Here is a 26,970-nt window from a genome sequence, read left to right on the forward strand (position 1 = left end):
GTTATTTATCACAGCAGGATTTTTATATTTAGACATTTACGATAAAGGATAGTGCAGACCAGTGTATCTCTAACAAACAACTAAAGTGCTGCAGATCTGAAATGAAAACGGTAAATGTTGGAAATACTGAGAACATCAGCATACATGTAGGGAAAGAAACAGAATTGACCTTTCAGGCCGATGATCTTTCATCAGAACACAAAGGATCACCAAGCTGAAATGTTAACTTTCCCTCTCCAAAGGTGCTGTCAGGCCTGCCAAGGATTTCCAATTGTATCTGTGGTGCTGTATTTAAATGGTTGTTTTCTGAAATCTCTCAATTTATATTTACAAACGTTTTTTAGCCAGTTGACACAACGACAATTGCCAGTTTTTTCATAAATGCATTTATTGATCAAATGGACATCACAATGTCAGCATGAAGTGGATGCAATGTTTACTGTATAAATTTAAAATTCTGACCACATTAAACATGAACATTATAGCATTATATGATACCGACTGCAAGTCAACCTAGAGTTACAAAAGTTCACTTATACTAATTCATGTACAAATTAAGTAGCATCATTCCCGTTTGTGCAAACATAGTTATAAAATAAATAGAGGAATCCATTGCACCTAGGCTCAGGTGGTGAGTTGATATTTAGAAGTGATTGGAAACTTGAGCATGACCAGGTGAACATTTACGAGGGAGGCCGGATTAACGGGCAGAAGAGGGGGAAAAAAAAAAAAAAGGGGGAAACGGAAGGAGAAAAAAAAAAAAAAATTTCCCCCATTGGCTATATCTAACAAAATTAATTATGATAGTTACACAGCCCAGAGAAAACCTTCCACTGAATTCTGGCAAGAATTTAAACGTATTCTCCAATGTCTATTCTCTTGTCACGGAACTTGTTCCTGGCCTTTGTTCTAGCCTTGCAAACAGCAGCGTTGTAAAAGTGCTGAAAAATAGAGCAAGTGAAAGATATTTTCATTACTTAAAACTATATTTTTTATTGTTTTGTCTACCACTTATGACAAACAATTAGGGTTACTTTTGGAAATACAAGTTGGTAATCATCTGATCAGAAAATTTCAATCCAGTCAACTCTTTCAAATACAGACTTACTCTGCACTACATTTTCTTCTCCAATCACATTCTTAATACAATGCCGGTGATCAATTTACTGGTGAGAATGCAATTTTTTGCCTTACCCGTTCCACGCGAGAAGTTTTGGTTGCTTTGAGTGTAGCAGCATCAAGCAACAGTGGTGGTCCTAGCTCAAAGACACTGCGCACAAATTCGTTAGCCTGTTTAACAAAGACATCAATAACATATTAATGACTTTTTGGCTCCCACAAAAACACTTCTCATGTTGACCAAACAGGTCACTAGGCAACAAGTCACTAGGCAACTTAAGAGTCAAAATTCACAATCACCTCATTCACTCAAAGCAGCTTCACTGTGCCATTTATATGCCTGGTGAATATAGTGGAAGACTTGCTTCTCAAAACAAAACCATTCATGTTCATTTATATAAAATAGACAATCAAGCATTTCAGAAAGATATAATTCTGGAGCATGTACGGAACAAAATAAATTGAGCTTTCTGGTGGTCATAGACACTTTTACAAAGCGGGTGGAAGCATTTCCAGCCTGCACCAACACCGCGAAAACCACAGCCAAAATCCTAACCCACCACATTTTTACAAGATGGGGACTCCCCCGCAGTATTGAATCGGACCAAAGTTCTCACTTTAGGGGATGGGTCATGCAGAACGTCCTCACGATATTTGGCATAACCCAACACATTGCGTACCACCCACAGTCGAGTGGTAAAGTGGAGCACATGAATCGGACCCTAAAAACCACCCTTAGAAAAATGGTCCAGCAGAACACCACCACTTGGGATTCTGTCCTCCCTTTTGCGCTGATGTTTTTGCGTAACACTGTTTCCACCTCCACAGGTTACACCCCACACACCCTCATGACCAGATGCCCCATGAAAGGGACAGAGTACTTGTTGGGTTTAGACCTGACCAGCCCTGAAGTTACGGCCCTCACCCACGAGAAAGCCGTTGAGCAATTACTTGCAAATGTAAAAACGGCTCAGTTAGCAGCTGCTGTTAAACTGGGCACTAAGAAAACAGAGCAAGGCCTGTTTTGATAAGGCAGTACATGCAACAGAGTATAATATAGGACAACAAGTGATGATGTCGGTGTATAACCCCAGCACATTTTGGTCTCCAAAATACTCGGGTCCGTACTCCATTACGGATAAAGTAAGCCCATCGGTATATAAAATCAAACATCCAAATGGTAAGACTGCGTGGTTTCACATAAACCAGTTAAAGGCTTATGGAGCACACACAAACCACACCCACCACGTCATGCCTGATGCAGCAGACCAAACCCCACCCACAGCCAACGCGAGCACACCAACCCCCACCACGTCCAGCCCAGACACGGACTCGCCCCCGACTCCACCCTCAATTTACACTCTGCCCCGGAACACCCAGACTACAGCAGCAGAGACAGCGACTGTGACTAACGACAGCCACAGCACGCCTCCCTACTATCCTGGACCCACATCCAGCGACTCAGAGTTCGACTCCAGTGATCCCTTCCTCATCACTTTCTTAAAACAAACCACACCACCGACCCACACGGACGAACCCGACTTTGTCCCCACACAACTTGACGAACGCCATTGGCACCGTGACAACTCCTAGACTCGTCCGCAACGATGAGCGCAACCCCAACTCATACCACACAGCCCTCTCCATTAATTCACTCCAGAATCTGGCACCCGGGAGAAGGGGACGACCCCAAGTCAGACCCCCAATCCGCCAACCCCTTCATGACCCTGTTCGCAACAGAGAACTGAGGTGTCCACATGATGATTTAAAGGAAACACTTGGGAAAGTGTTGTCCCTGATGGAACCTGCAGGATGCTTTATGTTGTTTGTATGTTTGTTTAAGTGTTGTTCATCCAACAGGAGAATTTTTCTCACCGTCACACACCCATTCACCCGAAACCATTTAGAACTAGCTAGTCTTCAGACTTTAGCTGATACCTGTTCTCATTCGAGGGTAGAAGCACAGCACTAGCTTTTCAGCTGGTACTGGTTCAAGTGCCAGATACCCAATCTGATTTGACGGTAGAATCACAGCAGCAACCTCACCATGACGACTACATTTTTGCCTGTTCTTGTCGGTTGCTCAGGCAGTGGAGAAACGGCATGAGACCCGCCCTGCCTGGGGACCCCCCCACTGGTCAAAAACACTCAGGTAGGGGACATACGGTATTGGTAGCCGTCCTACCCGGGGACTCCATCCAAATCTTACCCGTCGCGGCCCATACGCACCTCATTCGACCTTTTCCTTTCAAAACAGTTTTATTTATTTAGGCGACCCTTGGGTTGCTGCCTCATGCTATTTACATCCAGGAACATTTGGATGATAAACTTCCCAATGGTGGACCAGTGCCAAGTGTGCCGTGTCGCGCAGGACCGCGGACCCCATTACTCCAAACCCCCCCTGCCGTTAATGTTTCACTGCCCTGCAGTACCGAGGGCCCAGTCACCAGCCACGCTGCATTATCCTGGTGTGCCAAGTTCATAACTTGGTACTCCTTATCGTACGTCATTGAAGCACTATTAGCATTGGCAATACTCTGCTGTGCAGTGCAGACTATGCACCTCCGCAAATGGAGGAGAGCGTACTGCGCTCAAACCCCGGTATATCGGATCCGATCCCCTATATTCGGGTATGACCAGACCCCAGTGACCTATGAAACCAGAATAGTAAAACATGCACTTGCGTTTTTCTGTAAATAAAAGATGTACAAAACGGGTCATGAACAAAAAGATGTATGATCCTGAGCTTGACTGCCAAGCCAGGAAAGAGTATATGGAATGTTAGGATTGTTGTTGTATGTTTTAGAGAGATAGGATGATACAATGCTTGATGAGTGTATTTAGGTAAAATTAGAGGTTCCAAGTTTTTATTTTTGTCGATGCATGCCCCTGCCTGACATAGCGCCATTGTTTAGGTAAATTTTTGTGCATAGCTAGGGTCAGAGTAGTGGCCATGTAGGTGTCCCCCCCGGTCAGGGAACGGAAAGGACAAAAATGTATGTGATCCTTCACGCTTAGTGTTAGGATCACAAGGAGGGATAAATCAGCCTAAAATGGCTGATTCCCTATTAATTTGGCCAAAACCCGATATAAAACGGCTAACCAAAAAGGCTGATGGGAAAAGCAGCCAACAGGGCACAAACAGACAGCTGCAGACAGAATAGCATATTCGGCTCTGGGGAAATCGGCCCAGATCGATACCTACGACAATTAGCAGCACATCAACACAGACATCTGCAGTTTAATCGGCTATCCCCGGGAACAATTGCAACATATTAGCAATCGAATGCCGGGCCGAAACAAAGGCAGGTGAACGACCACCCCCCGATCGAGGAATCGCCCCATTATTGGAGCATATTGAACCTAGTGATTGGGAACAAGTCCAATCACTTGGGACTCAGGGTCAAGGGCCTCCCAGAGAGGCAGGAAGACCCTGGGCCCTATAAGTTAAGGGGCCAAGTTCAGATTGCTCTCTCCCGTCTCCTGCACACAACCTTCGCAAGAACATAGACCAGAAACAGTAAGTTTGACTCCAGCAATCGCTACCCGATAGAGACTCCTAGCCATCGACCCGTATCAGCCTTTTTGAATCCCGCAGGCCAGATCCAATTCGATAAACCATTTGATTCCCTGACGGGCCATCCCCAAAAGTTAAGTATTGGCCAGTAGTGGTAGGTTTTGATATAGATAGTAGGATTATTGTGCAAGTATCTATTGCTGTACATAAATGACCATTGATTTCAATCTTAATAAGTGGTGTGCTGACGTATTAATCATAACTCAAGCTTGAACCATGTGGCAGCATCAGAAAGATACCTGGCGACTCGTGAGCAAAGGTGACATAATCAGAGCTAATAAAACTAAGGCTAAAAAGAGCAACAAACCCTAGTGGATCACAGCAATACCACTTAGTAGCTGGCAACCAAAATCTATACTGCATGGACTAGCACCTTTCAGAAGCTGGCAGCTAAAAAAACAGGAAAATGTAGAAGCTACACAATAAAAAGAAAACCACTAACATGACCCATATCTTTGTAGATTCATTATGTCCTCTTCACAACTTGTACTTTCCTACCCATCTTGGTCTCATCAGCAAATTTAGTAACACTACCTTTGGTCCGTACATCCAATTAATTTATATAAATTGTAAAAAGCCGAGGCCCCAGCACTGATCCCTGTGCCACACCACTTCACAACCTGCCAACAAGAAAGACCCATCTATGCTCGTTTCCTATTAGCTAGCCACTCTATCCATGCCAGTGTTACCCCTCCCTATATCAGGAGCTTTCATCTTCCCTTTGATGTGCCACCTTCTCAAATGTCCTCCGGAAATCTATGTGTAGTTTCTCTTGCAGTTCCCATTTATCCGCAGCATGTTATGCATTCAAAACAACTTCAATAAATTTGTTAAGCACCATTCAAAAGCATGTTGACTTTGCCCGAATGCCATTTTTGTTGTTAAAAAAAAAAGCATCCTGCTATAACATCTTCAATAATAACTTTGCCCGTGACAAGAGGTTAAGGTAATGTGCCTGTAGTTTCCCATTTTAGAAAGCTATTACACTTCCTTTAAATGTCTACCACTGACCTAATTTGCTGGTTCACTTTAGATAACTGCTTTCATGCTCTCAACTGCCCTTAAAGTTTAAAATACTAGCCTTGGACCCATTCTTCTTTCCCTCAAATTGAATGTAAAATGCAATTATATGCTCGCTGCTACCTATGGATGGTTCCACCAGGAGTTAATTAATCCTCTTGTTGCACAGTACCACGTCTAATGTTACCTGCTCCCTGGTTGGCACCAGAAAGTTCTGCTCTTAAGAAATTATCCCAACAGGCAGCACGGTGGCGCAGTGGGTTAGCCCTGCTGCCTCACGGCGATGAGGTCCCAGGTTCGATCCCGGCTCTGGGTGACTGTCCGTGTGGAGTTTGCACATTCTCCTCGTGTCTGCATGGGTTTCACCCCCACAACCCAAAGATGTGCAGAGTAGGTGGATTGACCATGCTAAATTGTCCCTTAATTGGAAAAAATTAATTGGGTACTCTAATTTATTTTTAAAAATAAAATAAAAAAATTATCCCCAAAATACTCAGCTCATCCAAGTTACCCTTCCTCATCTGATCTTTCCAGTCTATACATCCCGAGGATTATAGTCAAACCTTCCTGACAAACTTCCATTACCCCTTCCTTTATTCTCAGTCCTACTGTGTAGTTACAATTAGGGGGCCTGTACACCACTCCCATAAATGATTTCTTGCCTTTCATCATTTCTCCTCTCAACCCAAAATGCTTCTACATTCTAGTTTCCCAAAATGGATCATTCCTTTAATGTGCTATTTTAAAAAAATATATATTTTTATTAAAGGGTTTTAACAACACAATTTTTCCCCATACAAACAATAACTCCCCCCTCCCCCCCCAACCCGTAACAAAATAACGCAAAGTCACCCTGAGCAAGATATATACATGGCAAGATGGTATATTTACATAGCCTTGATACACTGGCTCTTGGCCGCACGTGACATTTCTCCCCACCCTCCATGCCATCTCCTGCTCGTCCATCCCCTCAAACAATCTCTCGTTTCCCCCCTCCCCCACCCCAGGGTTGCTGCTGCTGCTGACAGACCTTCCTCTAACACTGAAATATTCTAGGAACGGTTGCCACCACCTGTAGAACCCCTGCGCAGACCCTCAAAGCAAACTTAATCCTCTCCATTTTATGAACCCCGCCATGTAGTTTATCCAGGCCTCCAGGCTAGGGGGCTTCGCCTCCTTCCACAATAGCAAGCCGGGCTACTAGGGACGCAAAGGCCAGAATGCTGGCCTCTTTCGCCTCCTGTACTCCCGGCTCATCCACTACTCCAAATATTGCTAGCCCCCAGCTTGGCTTGACCCGGACTTTCACCACCTGAGATATTGCTCCCGCCATTCCTCTCCAGAACCCCTCCAGTGCCGGGCATGACCAAAACATATGGACATGGTTCGCCGGGCTCCCTGAACATCTTTCACATCTATCCTCTACCCCAAAGAAAATACTCAGCCTCGCCCTTGTCAAATGCACTGTGAACCACCTTAAATTGTATCAGACTGAGGCTGGCACACGAGGTGGTATTAACCCTACCCAGGGAGTCAGCCCATAGCCCTTCCTCAATCTCCTCCCCCAGCTCCTCCTCCCATTTACCTTTCAACTCTTCTACTACTGTATTTCCGACACAGTGCCCTCCCCGACCCATTCCCCGGAGATCACCCCATCTTGAACTTCTTGTGCTGGGAGCAACGGAAATTCCCTCACCTGTCGCCTCACAAAAGCCCTCACCTGCATATATCTAAAGGCATTTCCCAGGGGTAACTCAAACTTCTCCAGTGCCCCTAGGCTCGTAAATGTCCCGTCAATGAACAGGTCCCCCATTCTTCTAATCCCCGCCCGATGCCAGCCTTGGAACCCCGCGTCCATCTTCCCCGGGACAAGCTGGTGGGTACCCCTGATCGGGGACCACACCGATGCTCCCGTTGCACCCCTGTGCTTCTCCACTGGCCCCAGATCCTTAGTGTTGCCGCCACCACCGGGTTTGTGGTGTATTTTGTCAGCGAGAGCGGCAGCAGTGCCGTTACCAACACCCCCAGGCTCGTTCCTTTACAGGACGCCATCTCCATCCTCTTCCATGCCGCCCCTCTCCCTCCATGAACCACTTGCAGATCGCCACATTTGCTGCCCAGTAGTAGCTCCAGGTTTGGCAGCGCCAACCCTCCTCGGTCCCTACTGCGTTCCAGGAATCCTCTCCTTACCCTCGGGGTCTTATTCGCCCACACAAACCCCATAATACTCCTACCTACTCTCTTGAAAAAGCCCTTGGTGATCACATTGGGAAGGCACTGAAACACAAACAAAAACCTCGGAAGGACCACCATTTTGACCGACTGCACCCTACCCACCAGCGAGAGCGGGAGCATGTCCCATCTTTTAAAATCCTCCTCCATTTGCTCCACCAACCTAGTCAAATTCAGTTTATGTAGGGCTCCCCCAACTCCTGGCTATCTGGATCCCCAGATACCGAAAATTCCTCTCCGCCCTCCTCAGCAGTAGGTCCCCTATCTCTTTCTTGGTCCCCTGCCTGTAATACAAAAAGCTCACTCTTCCCTACATTAAGCTTGTAGCCCGAGAACGCCACAAACGCCTTCAGAGTCTGCATGACCTCCACCATCCCCTCCATTGGATCCGCCACGTATAGCAAAAGGTCATCCGCGTAGAGCGATACCCGATGCTCTTCTCCCCCACAGACTATCCCCCTCCATTTATTAGACTCCCTAAATGATATGGCCACGGGTTCGATCGCCAATGCAAACAGGGGGGACAGGGGGCACCCCTGTCTCGTCCCTCGGTACAGCCGAAGGTACTCCGACCTCCGCCGGTTCGTCACTACACTCGCCACCGGGGCGCTGTAAAGGTGCTTAACCCATCTGATAAACCCTCCCCCGAACCTGCGCAATACCTCCCAGAGGTACTCCCACTCCACTCGGTCAAAGGCTTTTTCCGCGTCCATAGCTGCCACTATCTCCGCCTCTCCCTCCCCCAATGTCATCATTATCATGTTTAAGAGCCGCTGCACATTAGTATTTAATTGCCTGCCCTTTACGAATCCCGTTTGGTCCTCATGAATCACCCCCGGGACACAGTCCTCAATCCTGGTGGCCAATACTTTTGCCAATAGCTTCGCATCCACATTGAGGAGCAAAATCGGCCTGTACGATCCACATTGCAGTGGATCCTTGTCTCGCTTTAGAATCAAGGAGATTGTCGCCTCCGACATGGTCTGGGGCAGGGTTCCCTCCTCTCGCCTCGTTAAAGGTACTCACTAGTAGCGGGGCCAGCAGGTCCACATATTTTCTATAGAACTCCACCGGGAACCCATCCGGCCCCGGGGCCTTCCCCGCCTGCATGCTCCCCAAACCCTCACTCAACTCCTCCAACCCAATTAGTGCCCCCAAACCAACCGCCTCTTGCTCCTCCACCCTCAGGAACCTCAGTTGGTCCAGGAATAGTCTCATCCCCCCTTCTGCCCCCCCCCCCCCCGGGGGCTGGGATCTGTACAGCTCTTCATAGAAGGCCTTGAATACCTTATTTATTTTTGTTGCACTTCGAACCGTGGCTCCCCTTCCATCATTGATTCCCCCCATTTCCCTCGCTGCCACCCTCTTACGGAGCTGGTGCGCCAGCATCCGACTAGCCTTTTCCCCGTACTCTTAGGTCGCCCCCTGCGCCTTCCTCCACTGTGCCTCCGCCTTGCCCGTGGTCAGCAGGTCAAACTCCATCTGGAGCCGTCGCCTTTCCCCAAGTAATCTTTCCTCCGGGGCCTCTGCGTATCTCCTGTCCACTCGCAAGATCTCCCCCACTAACCTCTCCCTTTCCATGCCCGGTCTTCTCCCTATGAGCCCTGATGGAGATCAGCTCTCCCCTGATCACCGCCTTCAACACCTCCCATACCACCCCCACTCGCACCTCCCCGTTGTCGTTGGCCTCCAAGTACCTTTCAATACATCCCCTCACCTTCCCACTCACCACCTCGTCCGCCAGCAGTCCCACATCCAGCCGCCACAGCGGGCGTTGGTCCCTCTCCTCTCGCAGCCCCATTTCCACCCAGTGCGGGGCATGGTCCGAAACGGCTAGACGAATACTCCGTCCCCTCCACCCTCGGGATGAGCACCCTACCCAGAACAAAGAAATCTATCCGGGAGTAGGCTTTGTGTACATGGGAGAAGAAAGAAAATTCCCTGGCCTGCGGCCTTGCAAACCTCCATGGGTCCACTCCCCCCATCTGGTCCATAAAACCCTCGAGCACCTTGGCCGCCGCCGGATTCTTTCCTGTCCTCGATCTGGAGCGATCCAGTGCTGGGTCCAGCACTGTATTGAAGTCCCCTCCCATTATCAGTCCTCCTACCTCCAGGTCTGGAATGCACCCCAACATGCGCTTCATAAATCCAGCATCATCCCAGCTCAGGGCGAATACATTTACCAACACCACCCACGTCTCTTGCAACCTCCCACCCATCACATATCTCCCTCCATTATCCACTACGATCGTCTTGGCCTCAAATGACACATGCTTTCCCACCTCTATTTTTCGCGTCCAATCCAGAGTGAAATACCTGTCCTACCCATTCCTTTCTTAACCTGACCTGGTCCACCACCTTCAGGTGTGTCTCTTGGAGCATTGCCACGTCTGCCTTCAGTCCCTTCAAGTGCTCAAACACTCGAGCCCTCTTCACCGGCCCATTCAGGCCCCTCACGTTCCACGTACGTTATCAGCCGGATTGGAGGGACTCTCACACCCCCCCCCCCCCCCCCCCACCAACTAGCCATCTCCTTTTCTGGGCCAGTCCCTTGCCTGCATCTCCCTCACTCTCCAGTCCCCCAACCGGGGACCCTCGTCCCAACCACCTCTTCTGTGTCCCATTCTCTTTCGGCCAGTGCAGCAGCATTTAATGTGCTATTAAGTAACAGAGCCACCCATACACCTTTTTCTGGCTTCCTTCCCTCTAAATGTCACACTCTTCAATGTTCAGGTCTCAATTTAGGTTATGTCTCCGCAATGACTATCAGATTGCATTTGCACCCATTTATTCCGTTTTGTTTGGACTACTACATGCAGTTAGGATGCCATTCGACCTACAAGTCTGCACTGACTGAAGATAGAGTGCAGGAGGAGGCCATTTGGCCCATTGAGTCTTCCCAAATGTGATCCTTTATCCCCACTATTTAAATTAAAGGCTCTCTACTTTCCTAGTTGTGCAGCCCCAGCAGGTTCAGGTGAAGACTATCCCAACAGTACAAGCCTCATTTTCCCACAAATCAGAATCCACTTCTCGCACAACAGTCCTGGAGGCATTTATTTCTCGAATCTCATTTACCCTGTGCCAATTTGCACATAATTATTACCTCTGCTTCTTCATAGTGACAATGCAGAACCTCCTTCCTCATCTTGCCCATACCATTGATGCCTTCATGGCTCCACATTTGGTGAATGCCTTCAGAATAAATTTGAATACTTAGGTGGTTGTTTTTGACTGGCGCAGATGCGGTGCGCCTTCTGTGCTGTAGACGACCTCTTAGTGTAGAAGATTGTAGTTTAGTCGGGCAGTATGGTCGGCATGGTCTTGGAGGGCCGAAGGGCCTGTTCCTGTGCTGTACATTTCTTTGTTCTTTTTTGTTCAGCTGTTTGGGCCCTCACTTTCAGAATTCCCTCCTTACACCTTTATTTCCTCTTTCAAGATACTCCTTACAATAATCTGCCCTAATATTACATTTGGCTAGTGTTATAACCCCAGTGGAGGCCCCAGCATGAGGACCAAAGGGTTTCCTATGACTGCCCCAGAGTATGAACTTGTCCTTTAAGGGGGCAGGGTTTCCCCTCAACAAGGAGAGCCCCAGCTTGCAGAAAGACCCCAGCCTGGGTGCATGTCAGTGAAGGAGACCCTGAGGGGAGCGAGTTTTGTAATTGTATTGTAAAAAAACCTTGAATGTTCATTTCTACTGTTGGCCATGCATTCTGCTCACCGCGGATTCAGATTTGCTTATATTCTACATCATAAACACAGTGGGACATTTTAACCTCAACAACACTCACCTGTAGATGGAACCTTATACCAGATGCAAGCAATTCCTTGAAGGTTTCATAGGTGCGCTTTTTAACCCAATTGTCAATATACATGCATTCAGGGCCAAACGTAATAGTTTCAGGGTCAAAGTCACCCTCCTGTGGAAATCAGAAAAAAAAGTCAGATGCTTATTGAATCTAGTGTTGTAGTTTAGGTCTCTTTTCTCCCTCCTCTTCTCCCCTCCGTTTCCACCCTCCCACCTCTTCCCCCTCCCCTCTGACATTCCCAGGTCCTTCTTAAGATTAGCAACTCCAGCACCTGCTAAACTTTCCTTCTGCTCTTGTAAGGCAAGTTTTAACTGCCAATGCTTTTGACCCAATTATAATTTGCTTTATGTTACTCACCTGAGGACAGGGAGGGGGAAGTGTGAAATTTCTTGGCTGAACAGTCACTCTGGTTTCCTCAGGAAAGCTCAGGTGAGTTTCAAATATATTCAGAAATAAACAAACCAATGTGCAGGGTTGAAGGGGTGGGGGGGCGCGTAAAGGAAAATGGTTAAAAAATTACAGCTTAGCTATGACACTCGTGACCTTTCCTCCCATTTCAAAAACTAAGCAGTTTGCCAGTATGTACTCAATCCAATTAGGGGCAAAAATTCAGTTTACTGAACCAATGCTGCTCAAATAGGAGCAAAATTTTGAAGCAGCCATTAAATAAGCCCCAATTCACTCAAGCACAAATCAAATAGGAAAATAAGCACTTGCAAGCAGAAAATTATCCAACATTTCATTCTCAAATCAATGTTCAATGGATGTTTGGAGCCAAGTCAAACAGTAAAACTTCCTGCAACCTCAATTATTCGGCCTCGAAATATCATGCAATTAAATTAAACATTCAAAAAAACATTGGACAAGCAAATAGATGACTTGACAAGAATAAAAATTATTTAATTGGAATATCAGATGCAACTCTTGTAATTTCCAATAAAATCCATCCAGAATATTTGTCTGTCAAGCTTTCAATACAGAATAAAAATTAAGAAACCCTGGAATCATTTTCTTGTATGCACACAAATGAATATTCAAAATAAACGGCGATACATTGCTCATGGGCAAGTTGCTGAAAAAAGAAAGTGTACGCCATTATGGGAAACTTATTTAGGACCAAAGTGAACAGGGCAAACAGCTGTATCTCCTTATATCACTACAGGATTTCTGACATGGGTTAGCAGCACATAAGAGCAGGGCGAGTTCAATGTCAAATCAGATACAGAAAGGAGCAAGAGGAAAGGGTAAAGAATTTACAAAAATGAAAACCTGAAGGCAGAAGACTCCACGCTTGTATTATTAATTCAGTGCCAAGAGAGGCTTGGTGGAGGGATCAATGACCAGGGGGCATAGGGACAGGAGGTTTAGAGGGGGATACGAGGAAAAACTTAACTCTAGGATCTGGAGCTCACTGCCTGAAAAAGGTGGTGGAGGAAGAGACCCTCATAATTAAGAAATAGTATTTAGATGTGCACTTGCAATGCCAAGGTATGCAAGGTATGTGTCACGTGCTGGAAAAATAAATTTGAATACTTAGGTGGTTGTTTTTGACTGGCGCAGATGCGGTGCGCCTTTTCTGTGCTGTAGACGACCTCTACGATTCAGTCTGTTAGTTAGTAAGGCTCATGTCTTTAAAAAGGAGCATCTGAAATGGACAACTTTCCTTTCTGTGGAGAGTCTAGTTCATAATTACTGCACAAACACAAACTTCACACTGTCCGATGCACAGTTGAGGTGCAATTTCCAGAAAACAATGGGCAGAGGACGACAACATTTGGATAGGTGCTTGAACATTCACCTGCCCGTCTCCCAGTTGCAGATATAAATAGTCAGCCGTTGGCCTTTTACTTCAACAAAAAATTTCAGGTCTAATAGTACCCAACACACATTCCAGCTTGTGACAATCATGATGCAGCCATTTTGCTATGCAATCCCAAAGAGCGAGCTCAAAAACTCCCATATTCCTTTTTCTGCCCAGACCTCCTTCCCATTGAGTATAGGAACCCTTGATGGCCAAGGGTGGAAGAGGCCATCATGGATTGATCGTCAGATAAAAGATAGAGACCATACAATTTCCAATTCCACCAAAAATCAATAAAGACTGTAGCTTAGTAGATTTAACAGGATCAAAACAGTCAAATACAAAGCAAGGCTATATCTAGGCAGAACTCCAAAAACTGGCATCAGCAAGAAGAGTTCATGAATGTCAAAAGATGCACTACATTTTGGCTAACAGTGACAAAAGCTGCTTATATTTGCAGAAAAGCTTGCCAAGTCTAGTTAGCTTTCAAGCAGAACACCGAGCATATGAAGTATTGCTATTAATATAGCTCACTGCGCCATAACCACATATCCAAGAAACATTTGAGCAATTATTGAAAAAAAAAAACACTGCACAAACGACATGCCTCTCAAGACCGGATGGGCAATATAAAAGAGGTTGCTTTGCAATAGTCAGGAATATGGAATGTACTCCCAAAAAACCTGGAATCAACCAAGTAATAAAAATGGAATTTCCTCTAGACTCCTGGAAGCCTCCACTGCCAATGTATGTTTCAGGAGCTGTGAAAAGCACTCCCTGGGGGTCCTCTAGTTGCTCATCAGTTACAGAACAGTCAACTGAAGGAAACGAACAGGAGGGTGTAAGACCAGAAAATTCAACCCAAATCCAATCTAATGGACCCCCAGCAGAGCTTAAAGAAAGTTTCAATATACCAACGATGGTAATAACATGAAGGCCCCAAGTTAAATAGAACAATACCTCTACAGTCTTCAAGACATCTCTAAATACAGAGCGCTGTTTCTTCCGGTCAGTCTTAGCTCTATATTTATTACCATCGGTAGCCAAACTCTTCAGCTTTCCACATAGAATATCCATATCTTCATATTCGAAATCCTGTAAGAAAGAGGTGTAACCTTTTTAAAAAAAAGGGTATTGCTCAACATGGCAATTTGAAACCACATTGCCGTGCAAATTTTCTCTGCATAGATGTATCCAATTCTCCTTTGAAAGAATTATTGGAGCTTTTGGCATTATGCCACAAGCTGCATTAATCCAGAAGGATAAAGTGTGCATACAAAACAGGAGTTCCATTAACAGCTACGCATCCCATCATTAAGTTTGTCAGAATACATTGTAACGAAGATGAGATGAGGGAGCCAATTTCTAATGAATATTGAGCGCTTCAATCTTGCAAAGTTTTATATGGTTCACTCGATTTGATACTCGTACGGCCTTCTGCAGCAACACACCTAAATTTGTGGCTTGTACAAGTTATGCAATTTAAGTCTAATATCATTCAGGTTTGTTGCAATTCTCAGGGGTTTGCACATTCCGCTTCAATTTTCTCCCTCCCCAAGGCAGGAGCTCCTTACTAGCGTAAAGCTCTAGAGTGCAGCTTGTGTTTTAGTACCTTGCCCAGGTTACCATTATTCCTTTTAACTTCACAGCAAATCTCAGTATGTAATTTGATGGTATGGCTACCACAAACAAGACCAAGTCAGTCCCCATCCATACATCAAAGACAGCAAACAAATCACGAGTCACTCACCCGCTTTCTTCCTGCCCCACAGTGACTAAAGCAGAACACTGAAGCCAGCTATGTAGTGCCGCCACTGGTTAAGAGTAAATATTTCAGCATAAACCAGGCGCTGCTTTACTCCGTACGATTAAACTATTAACTTTGTATAAATTGAAAAATTTACATAATCTGGCCACACATCCCAGTTTTGCAGTATTGTCATTACATTGAAAGATTTATGGCACAAAATTCAATCACATTATGATCCCTGCTACCTTGGGGTGCCTTCACTATGGAGGTTATCATGAATCTCCTTGCACAATACTAGGTCCAATGATGTGGAGATGCTGGCGTTGGACTGGGGTGAGCACAGTAATAAGTCTTACAACACCAGGTTAAAGTCCAACAGGTTTGTTTCAAACATTAGCTTTCGGAGCACTGCTCCTTCCTCAGATTCCCCGGAGGAAGGAGCAGTGCTCCGAAAGCTAGTGTTTGAAACAAACCTGTTGGACTTTAACCTGGTGTTGTAAGACTTATTACAATACTAGGTCCAGTACAGCCTGTCCTCCGATTGGCCCCAGAATAAGCTGTTCAAACGATCCCAAAAATGCTATGAACGCTCATCAACATCTCTGCCATTTGCTTTTTCCAAATGTATTTTGTTCCCATCATCTTTTATACCCATGTAGTTACTATTCAGGGGCCTGTACACCACTCCCACAAGTCATTTATTGAAAACAAAATCTGTTAATTACAGACAACGTGTTCAAACCTAATGCAAAATCTTTGTTGGCTTGTAAATCAAGAGAGCAAACGCACTAGGGAGCCTCCCTGCCAAGATATTGGCCTGGTCCCTGTTGAGGTGCAACCCATCTCATACATGCCCCATGCTACCCAGAAATCAGTCAGAATGCCCAGAATTTTAAACCCTCAGCCCTGCACCATCAGTCACACATTATAATAGAAACTCTACAATGCTAAAGGAGGCCATTCAGCCCATCCGAGTCTACACGGACCCAACCGAGGCCCATTCCCCTATCTGATCCCGTAACCACACATGACCCTGCACATCCCTGGACACTAAGGGGCATTTTATCATGGCCAATCCACATAACCTGCACACCTTTGGATCGTCGGAGGAAACCAGAGCACCCAAATCAGCAGCACTATCCTCCTAATTTTCTTTATTAAATGGAATCCAACACATACTGTATTAGCATAAAATCAAATTTACAAATTCTCCAACATGCAGAAGCAGGAAAGATTTACAAAGCTGATACCAGAACTGAGGGGCTATAATGGTCAAGACAGATTGGGGTTCTTTCCTTTTGGTGGGGTGGGGCAGTGGGAGGAGGAAAAGGGAGCGCGCGCGAGAGAAAAAACAAGTGATGTCCAAGCAAAAGTCGTATACGATGTGTTGAATATTTTTACTTTACCTTCTTGGGAATACAGATAAGATAAATCACTCAATCAATCCAGAAGAATGTTTAACTAAAGTTGTTGTTGCAATTGGCAGAGATGCATAGAAGAGGAAACTAGACAAGTAATGGGGGTGGGGGAAATAAAATCAAGAAATATGCTGACAGGGTAGATGAAACAGGATGGGAGGAAGTTTGTGGGGAACATTTACGCTGGCACAGATCTTTCGACTGGAATGCCTTATTTCGGTGTTGGAAATTCGATGTAATTTTAAGTTGCAGAGGCAAGAGAAGATGTTTTTTTTAAATAAAAACTTGCATATTTTTCCAAGAGTGGAGCTACTCACCAAGAATTAATACTTGCTGTTTTCTCAAAAAGAAAAGGTTTGAAATTTACTGCACTCAATTGTTAGAGCACCTGACTGCTTTACTTTACAGATTATCTGGTACTTTATGGTTTAAGTGAACAGATGAAGGGTCAAAGTACTGTCTTGCCCAGAAGGAACATTTTTCTAAAATCTATACCCAAGCAGGACAGCACGGTGGCGCAGTGGTTAGCACTGCTGCCTCACGACACCGAGGACCAGCGTTCGATCCCGGCCCACTGTCTGTGTGGAGTTTCACATTCACCCATGTCTACGTGGGACTCACCCACACAACCCAAAAATGTGGATAGGCCACACTAAATTGTCCCTTAATTCTATACCCAAGTGACACCCATGGAACTATTAATTTCATGGCAGATTAAGTCACAATTAGATCAATTTTGGATGGTCTGCATTTAACAGGTCATAAAAATTCTGGCCCTTCAGGAACCAGTTAAAATTTTAGCCCAAATATCAAACTTTCATAATTCTGACTAGACCAACCAGGTGTCAATATAGCTACAAAACAATTTTAAGTCACAAATAATGATCATTCAGATTCTACTTCAGTCTCACAATATTCTCACTCATTTTCTTTACGTCCCCACTTTTACCAAATTGAACAGATTTCTGATGGCAGCAAATGAGTGAAAGGAAAAAAAAAAAGAGAAAAAAAACTTACATCACACATATCTCTAGCCAACTCAAATAGAAGCGCCATCGTCTCGCCAGCTGCAATTCTCATGTTCACATCACCACAAGAAAGAAGACTGGGAAGTTTGGTCAAATGACTGGAATACAATTCAATTGGGAAACATTATAACTTGTGTAAATATTAATTGTTCTCATTACATATCCTTTTAACTTGTATATACTGAAGACAATTCAGTCATGCTTATTTATAAAACATTTGCACTTGTCCCCCACCCCCCCCCAAAAAAAGTTAGATGTAGTTTTGAATTTATACAACTGTTAGTTAAAATATAAATTAAGGAAAATTGGTTGAATGTTAATTGTACATCTGATTCAATCCTACATCAGGAATTAATAATTGTGACAAATGTAGAAGCAAAGTAATTGATATTCTTAGCTGGCTGATTTTAAACTGTTGTCAACTGGAAGGAAAGATTCTCTACACAGCATTAATTCATCTAGGGTACACAGAACAAAATTTTTGCTTACTTTATCCAGGTAATGAATCATTAAACTACTGCATTTGAATGAACATACGTTTGAAATATTTTCTTCATTAATGAGGGTGGACAAATGGTTAGCAGCAACGTCCATGCTACCAAAGTGCTGATGCCCAGAGTTGTAGTTTGGGTGTTGTTAAAACAATCTGTCTGATCCTCCTTTTGATAGGATGTGGTGAAGACACTTTCAAGATAGGTCATTGTTAAATGCAGATCCTGTTGGCAATCAATTTGATCCTGTAAGTTTCTGGCATGGTTCTTTAAAAGGATCTACTTTACATTCATACATGTAGTGAAATATATTCATACTCACCTCAATATCATCAGCTGCAACATAGCAGCAAACTGCCAAACTGGTAGCACACTTGAAGAAAAGCAAAAAAGAAAGTGCAAGTTAGTAGAATGGGGAACTTGCTACAGGGGGCAGTTGAAGCAATCAGCATAGATGCAAAGAAGAGGATCTAGAAAGGCATTCAAGAACAAAGTCTACTTACAGCTCTCCGTGTCTGTACACTGACTGATTCATCAGTAAGGATGGTCTTGAAAATGGGCCTCAAACCTTTGAAGACCTCTTCACTTTCTATGCTAGATCCCAGCTGAATGCAAAGAAGAGAGGCAACGTGGGCAGCAATACATTGTTCTTCACTTTTTCCTTTGCAATAAAAAAAATGGTTAATTATTTTGTACCTACTCAGCAGTACAAACAGCTGAGCTTCCTGGTTACTGTAGCTTTAATAGGTATATCAGCCAATGCCATTAGCCAAATGGTTACAGAAGCAAACCTGTTACACAATAAATGAGCAACTAAACTGAAAAGACCTACGATTTATGTCCAAGTTGTAAACAATACGGTTAACTGAGCTCTTGTAAAATCAAAGCCAACTTTAATTTCTTTAAATATTATCTGGCTTGAGAAAAATTACAAACCTCTGTAAAAATTACCTTTTTTCAGACAGCGTTCAATACTGTCTGTTAAGGTCACTCTTCTTTCCAGGATAAAGTCATAAAGGATTTTAGAAGAGAAGGCAGACTTCAGTCCTTCTAGAGCAGACAATCTGACCTTTGCACTGTTGAAGCAATTGCACACAGTTTAGTGAAGAACATAGAGTTGTACAAGATCCACATGAAAGTTTTGAAACATTAATACACAGTGGTTAGGGATACAATTAAGCTCAATGGTCATGTTCTGCCCCATGAGAAAGTCAACTTCATCATAGGTAGCCTGTCTGACCCTGGAAGGAATAATTAGCATCATACTCCACATATAGGTTACCAGCTGACACAAATGTTTGAGAATCCAAAACTTCAAACTACTACAGTGGTTTAGCACACTGGGCTAAATAGCTGGCTTGTAATGCAGAACAACGCAACAGCGCAAGTCTAATTCCTGTAACAGCCTCTCCGAACAGGCGCTGGAATGTGGCGACTAGGGGCTTTGCACAGTAACTTAATTGAAGCCTACTTGTGACAAGCGATTATTATTAACTCAGCTAGATTGGAATACTGCCCAAGCAAATCAGGACTTCACAATATAAGGCATCTAAGAAATAAAAAACTTCTGATATGGGTTTAGAAACTAACATCCAAAACTCTGCATCTTCCACAAGAACACTTAATGTTGAAATGCTAAGGGAGTTAATACTAACCTTTTTTCATGTCTTTTTCATGTTTTGCCATAAATTCTGCAGTAATAGTGCCACTATATAACTGATTAGAGTTACATCTGATAACTCATTAATTGAATGTTTAGTTTTGAGAAAAAAAAGTGTGGAGGGTTGGAGCAATAGCACACTTCAATCTCAACTCCGACAGTTCCAACTGATATTTAACTCACTGCAAAGAATGAGGCTCGAGTTAGAGTCCTGCCATCGCTTACTGAAGCTATAACCCAAATGGCAAACCAATTACTGGTTACGAAACAACTATGTTGGCTTCTACCAATAACAAACATTGCTAAAGCATGGAGACTTAAATTCCAAAGTACACAAGGATTTGAGTTCACCTTTTATCAAGAGTGCTGTCAATAAATCCTCTCAGTTTATATTCATAATCCTCTTGGCTTGCTTCTTCATCAACATCTTCAATCGCTGGAAGACAGATTGCTTTTATGTTAGACATTTTGGTCATTAAAATTATGTACATGGTAGGTTGTAGTCAAATTCGATCAGCAGAATTGACATAAGTGTGTAAATTAGATTACCCTTTTACTGCTAATATCTTCACATTGCCAAATCCGACAAAATCTCCCAGTGTAGCCCAACCAGGAGGCTCAAGTTTAAAATAAGTTATTGCTAATTGGGGAGACTCAAAGATGCAAAATTCACTCATGCTTCCTCGATTGCAGTTCAAGTTGAGCTAATAAACTGGATGGCTGCAATTTCCTGTGGAATGCATGTGCAATTAAATGAAGAATAAAAGATGCAGGGACTGGGAGGAGTGGAAATAAGTAGCAATGCAAGATGTGGGAATGATATTTTGGATGCTCAGGTGGAATTTAACTGCACTTACAGTTACCCAAGTCAAAGGTGTATGATCAAGAACCAGAAGAGAAGAATGGGTGATCTTTAAAAAGAAGTGTTACAGACCAAGTACTTTCCAAAAAGAGGGAACCCCAGGGAACCAAAACAATCTTGTTTGCCATAACTAATTCCTCAGACAGAGAACCAACACACTTTACTTTTCTCTTCTTAGATGTTCGAAAACATATTTTTATATTACTAACTCACACTAACTTCACCTTCATTTTGAGTCATTGTTGGGAAAATCTGCCCAACCTTTTGACCTACCATCAATTGTCATATAATTATACACATTTCCTTTCAATTTGATACTATCCATCTTATTTAGCCAAGGGGATGCAACTTTCATTCTTTGCTGAGTTTCCCAGCGTTTCCCAGTTCACTTTAGCCACCTGGACCTCATATCAGTGCGGTTCAAAACACTCGCCTTTGACCTACACTTCTCACTTTCAAATTGAACATGCATCAGGTTATGGTCACGGTCACCTAGATTCTAATTTACAACAGGGTTATTTATTAATCCTGCACATTTACAGCTTGCTCCCTGTAATAGCACCAAAATCTACTGTTCTAGGAAATTGGTCCAAATATACTATGAACTCACTTCCCAGGCTATCTTTGCCAATGCCATGCACCCAATCTACATGTAGATCAAAATTGCCCATGAATATTGCAGTGCCTTTCTTCCACACCACATTCACTTGTTCCAATGTACTCAGCCCTAGTGTAACTACTGTTAAGGGGGCCTATAAATATCCCTAAAAGTGATAATTTACCTTTCTAGTTCTTATCGGCACCCAAACTACATAGTGTTATTTAGAGCCTTTACTGCACCAATGTCACCAACAGTGCTACACCACCACCTTTTCCTAGCTTCCCGTCATTTCAGAAACACAGCCTTGAGGTCCCAGACTTGCTCACCTTATAACTATTTCACTGTAATGAAATGAAAATCACTTAGTCACAAGTAGGCTTCAAATGAAGTTACTGTGAAAAGCCCCTAGTCGCCACATTCTGGCGCCTGTTCGGGGAGGCTGGTACGGGAATTGAACCGTGCTGCTGGCCTGCCTTGGTCTGCTTGCAAAGCCAGCGATTTAGCAGTGTGCTAAATCAGCCCCAATGGCTATCATGTCATTTATTTCTCGCTGTGCTAATAATTTATCCATTTTGTTATAAGTGTTGCCACATTTAAATACACAAGTGTTGGTTTGAGAGAGGGGGGGGGGGGGGGGTGGAGGAGAAGAAGAGAGGAAAGAGAGAGAGAGAGTCCTGTGGGCAGGGCAATTAGTTGGAGTGTCCTGTGCAGGGCTCAGTTTGGGTGTTTACGTGCATGTTAAGTGGTTTCTTTTCCCCCCCAAAAGTAACCTTGTGTAATTCTGGCAGAAGCATCCAACGTTTGCGATTTAAAATCACTGATGGATGGTTCCCAGCGAAGCACGATTGTACAGGGAAAGTCAGTGCTCTGAGACAATTGCCTGGTAAAGCTTTTCCCAAGAAGGTAAAGAATGCTGCCCCACCCCGCCAAACAAAATCCAACAATGGGAAGCCACATCAATGACAGTACCTTAGTGGAGAGCTTTGCAAACCACAAATCCAAGTCACTTGCTACTCAAAAGAATCCTCTGCCTCCTACGTGCCTATTACTCATGCTTGTAATCCCTAAGTTTTTGGAAAGCAATCCATCTAATTTGCATTTAAATATTCACTGCATTCAGACTCTCCCAAGGCAGTCTATTCCACAGACACTTGCTCAATAAATATAGTGTTCATACATTAGCTCAGAATCTTATCTACTTCAAGCATAAGCCATATTACCCCCCCTGGAAAATATTGTTCATCAAGACCAGCAGTTCCAGTCGATATGATCGATAAAGGATCATTACAGCAGATCAGAACAGGAGGAACACCCAAGAGTTTTTCTTTGATCAATTACTCTACCTTCATCTGCCAAGCTGGCTGAATCACTAAAGCTGCTGCAGTGGCTCATTGTTTCAATGGAAGCATCCTCATCACTGAAAGGCTGCACTGCTCGGTTCTGTCTACCTGCAAGCAGGGGGGAAAAAAAATTAATTGAATGCCCAAAGACAATCCGCTTCAGCATGTACTCCAGAATGCATGTCCACTAATATTCATATATAATTTAAAGAACTGGTGTCAGCAATCTTTGTAATTTGACAGATGTTACCAAAATGAAAATCCATTGGGTAGATCTAAACCAGATTACTAGATTTGCTATTTTAAAAAAAAGAAAATTAGGGTTGGAAGCATTGCCCTCAAGATGGTGGCAAACCACATTCTTGAACTGTTGCAGTCTACCTCATATAGATACACCTAGTGGGGGTAGGAATGGAACTAAGGTTTTGGCCCAGTGACAATATCTTTCCAAGTTAGGATGGTGTGTCACTTGGAGGGGAACACATAGGAGATGGTGTTTGCATCTTCCTACTGCCCTTCTACATGGCAGAGGTCGTAGATTTGGAAGGAACCTCGATCATACACATTTGTCGATCTGATCCCTCCCCAGTCAACAAGTATGAAATAATGAAACATTAATTCTTGCAAACTAGTATTTCCTGACCAAGCAGAAAAACCTCTTCATCCAGCTTAGTCAGTACCTGGCTACCCAGACTTTAAATAGCCAAAAACAGTAGTCATGACTGGTTAAGGATAAAGGTTTGGAAAATAATTGCTCCTCCAAAGGGTTCCCTCAAAATTGCTCTAATCAGTAAGATTGGGAAATTAAGTCCAATGTTATTCTTACACCCGATTCAAAAATTAAATTGGTATCTGAATTCTGATAGAACCCTCGCCTCGATTAGAATGTGGAACCCTTGCCTCGATTAGAATGTGGAATTCAAATTCAATCCAGAATGAGCACACAATCTAAGCTGACATGTCACTGTAATACCAAGGAAATGTTGCATTGTTGAAAAAAAAATGTTCAAGTGGATAGAAATTGTGGCAACATTTGATTAGGAGTGTTTTCAATCTGCCAAACAACATTTGTCTGTCAAGAGGAAATTTGAATTTAAAGTCACAGGTTCTTTGGGAATTGGACCTTACAAAAGGTCATGAGGATTAGGAAATCAAACAAAATTGATTTAAGAGTCAAACATCATTGCATCTGACAACATACATGAATTCAGTATACAATTAAAACGTTACCAAGCCAATACATTTAGATTTCAACTAGCCTTTAAATTTGCCCTCTCCATCATCCTAATTTACAGGTCTTAAAACCCAATCGTGTCACAAGCAGTTTTAACCCAGCCTCTCACTTAGCTGGATAGTGCACCAGGCATTACATCTTTTTCGGTTCTCCCATGCATAATTTGACTGAACCACCGGTTTATAAGGCTCATCATTACTTCCTTGCTTTTAATGCGCATTTTAAACACTTGCTTAACCTGCTCTGCTTCTTTCAAAAGATGTGCACAAATGATCACAGGTTTCCGCCACATGTTTATAATAATCTTTGTCACAAGTGGGCTTACTGCAATGAAGTTTGAAAAGCCCCTAGTTGCCATATTCCAACACCTGTTCGGGTACACTGAGGGAGAATTCAGAACGTCCAAATTACCTACAGCACGTCTTTCGGGACTTGTGCTCCGGTTTTCTTCCACCTGGAGGAAACCCACGCAGACACTGGGAGAAGGTGCAGACTCCGCAGACAATGACCCAAGGCAGGAATCGAAGCACACAAAAGTAACCCCGAGATGGGAGGATTTGCCTTTACTCACTTTACTCCCATGTCGAAAATGTTTATTGCCAAATAACAGGATCAAAATTCAGAATGCATCAGAAATCATAGAATTTACAGTGCAGGAGGCCGCCATTTGGCCCATTGAGTCGGCACCAGCTCTTGGAAAGAGCACCCGACCCAAGGTCAATACCTCCACCCTATCCCCATAACCCCACCCAACATAAGGGCAATTTTGGACACGAAGGGCAATTTATCATGGCCAATCCAGCTAACCTGCACATCTTTGGACTGTGGGAGGAAACCGGAGCACCCGGAGGAAACCCACGCTGACACAGGGAGACTGTGCAGACTCCACACAGACAGTGACCCAAGCCGGAATCGAACCTGGGACCCTGGAGCTGTGAAGCAATTGTGCTATTCACAATGCTACTGTGCTGAGCAAGTATATATTTCTAACACACCCACTCAATGGCATAATGCCCATGTTCCTACATTCTGCACAACCTGCTTGGCAAAATTCTGACCATTACAACCTTCAATGCATTACAATTTTTTTTTTTTTTTATAAAGGGGCCAAGTTCTGTAAAACACAATCCAAGAAAGTAGCAAAAATTTAAATACTTGCATCATCTTTCACAAGGCTCAGGGAGAGCCAGCATTGCAGGAAACAATTCCAGCAAAATTATGGAGTCGCAACTTAAAAGCTAGCTGCACAATATTTGCAAATGCTAGCACACATTATTGTACAATACGTTCTGTTCACATCTAAGTGAAGTTTAACAGGTCCCATTAAATCAACAGGTGGTTATTTACATTTCAAATCACAGTAGTTATTTTCCGTGCAACCAGTTTTAGATCAGGTTAACACTTGTGCCAAACCCAAATATCTCCTAAAAAATGTAAAAGCATGGTTCTATTCCCTTACCTCTAAAAACAGCAAAAGCTGCCAGATGCTTACTTATTCTTGCCACGTAATTTACTTTTAGTGCAGCAAGCATTTTCTATCGCCTGCATTTTGAGACAAGGAATTAAATGAGGATGATCACCACTATCACCCTTTCACACATTTCCCTGCATAATCTGCAGGGTTACAATAAACCATTACAGCCCAATAAATGCTGATTGGCCTTGAAAAGTCACTAATAAGGCCAGCATTTATTGCCCATCCCACTATTAATGGCAAACTGCCAAGCTTAAACTATGATAGAGAGGCAGTGGTGTAGTCACTAGACCAGTAAACTGGACTGTCAGCCTTGCAAATAGTGCCCTGGGGTGACAGGCAAAGATCAAACGTTTTCTGAAGAGGAGACGGTTGTCGGCAAACATGAGGCTGCTTAATGTAAATCATGATTCCTTCGGAGGGCAGGAGGTGGAGCGGTTCGAGTGAGTACTCGGTCCGGCTGCTATACAAGGCGCCAGTTGCAAGTGTGCGAACTGAGTTCGGGTAACTTTGGGCCGCATCATGGGACAAGGCAGGGATACCCGCTCTCCCCATTGCTCTTCACCTTGGCGATAGAGCCGCTGGCAATGGCACTTAGGGCATCAAGGGTCTGGAGAGGGATTGAGTGAAGGCACATCAAGCACAGGGTCTGTGTGCAGATGACCTGTTGCTGTATATTTTGGACCCGTGGTCAGTATCAGAGGCGTAATGAGGATATTGGAGGAATTTGGCTGGCTCTCAGGATACAAGCAGAATATGGGGAGGAGCGAGGTGTTCCTCATATTGAGACAGGTTTGCACAAGCAGGGCTGGATGGGAGGTGGAGGGTGGCAGCAGCAGGGATTGAGCAATTTGGCGATCTGTTTACAGGGGGAAAATTTGGAGGAAGAATAAGAGTTGCCCAGGACGAATGGATGTCGGTGCCATCTGTTCCTGGGGTTGTAGGAACAAATAGGGGAGGTGTCCAATGTCTACAAGGAGTTGAGAGGAGCCCTGGCGGAGGACATTAAGCGCCAGCAGGAGCCAAGAGGGGAGGTCAGGGTAGAGACGTAGGCAGAGGCCTTGCGGAGGTGAACGTGTCCTTGTGTGTGAGGCTAAGCCTCATACAGTTCAAAGTGGTACATAGGGCACATATGACGATGGGGAGGATGAGTAGGTTCTTTGAGTGTATAGAGGATAGGTGTGGGCAGTGTGCAGGAGGGCCCACGAATCACAGGCACATGTTCTGGGCATATCCAAGATGGAGGGGGCTCTGGCTAGGGTTTGCAGACGTGATATCCAGGGTGTGGAGGTGGACCCAAAGTGTCAATATTCAGGGTATCGGAAAACTAGAGAGTCCAGGGGCAAGAGGCAGATGTTTTGGCCTTTGCCTTAGATAGTCTGGAGATACATCTTGCTTGGGTAACGGATCTTGGTGCAGCCAAATGCAGGTGTGGGTGAACATCCTGGCAGCATTCCGGAGGGTGAAGGCTCCATTTGTCTGAAGGGGCCCACCGGATGGGTTTACCCATAGATGGAAGTGGTTTATTGATTTCTTTAAAGAGGTTTCAGA

At 44.1% G+C, this 26,970-nt stretch overlaps 1 protein-coding gene across 1 annotated transcript in view; it reads right to left on the reverse strand.

Moving 5' to 3' along the window:
• Positions 1-363: 363 nt before the first annotated feature.
• ifrd1 (interferon-related developmental regulator 1) overlaps positions 364-26,970 on the reverse strand; it is a 28,641-nt gene continuing 2,034 nt past the window's right edge. Inside the window, exons 2-12 of the mRNA XM_072485295.1 lie at positions 22,715-22,819; positions 20,260-20,344; positions 19,200-19,324; positions 18,752-18,909; positions 18,571-18,621; positions 18,295-18,473; positions 17,747-17,855; positions 14,522-14,656; positions 11,743-11,871; positions 1,195-1,290; positions 364-941 (exon numbers count right to left, since the gene is read on the reverse strand). Of these exons, the coding sequence (XP_072341396.1) occupies positions 852-941; positions 1,195-1,290; positions 11,743-11,871; positions 14,522-14,656; positions 17,747-17,855; positions 18,295-18,473; positions 18,571-18,621; positions 18,752-18,909; positions 19,200-19,324; positions 20,260-20,344; positions 22,715-22,819 (1,262 nt within the window). The 3' untranslated portion in view covers positions 364-851. The remainder of the gene's footprint in view (positions 942-1,194; positions 1,291-11,742; positions 11,872-14,521; positions 14,657-17,746; positions 17,856-18,294; positions 18,474-18,570; positions 18,622-18,751; positions 18,910-19,199; positions 19,325-20,259; positions 20,345-22,714; positions 22,820-26,970) is intronic.

This window comes from Scyliorhinus torazame, chromosome 19, assembly GCF_047496885.1.
Source record: "Scyliorhinus torazame isolate Kashiwa2021f chromosome 19, sScyTor2.1, whole genome shotgun sequence".
Lineage (NCBI taxonomy): Eukaryota > Metazoa > Chordata > Chondrichthyes > Carcharhiniformes > Scyliorhinidae > Scyliorhinus > Scyliorhinus torazame.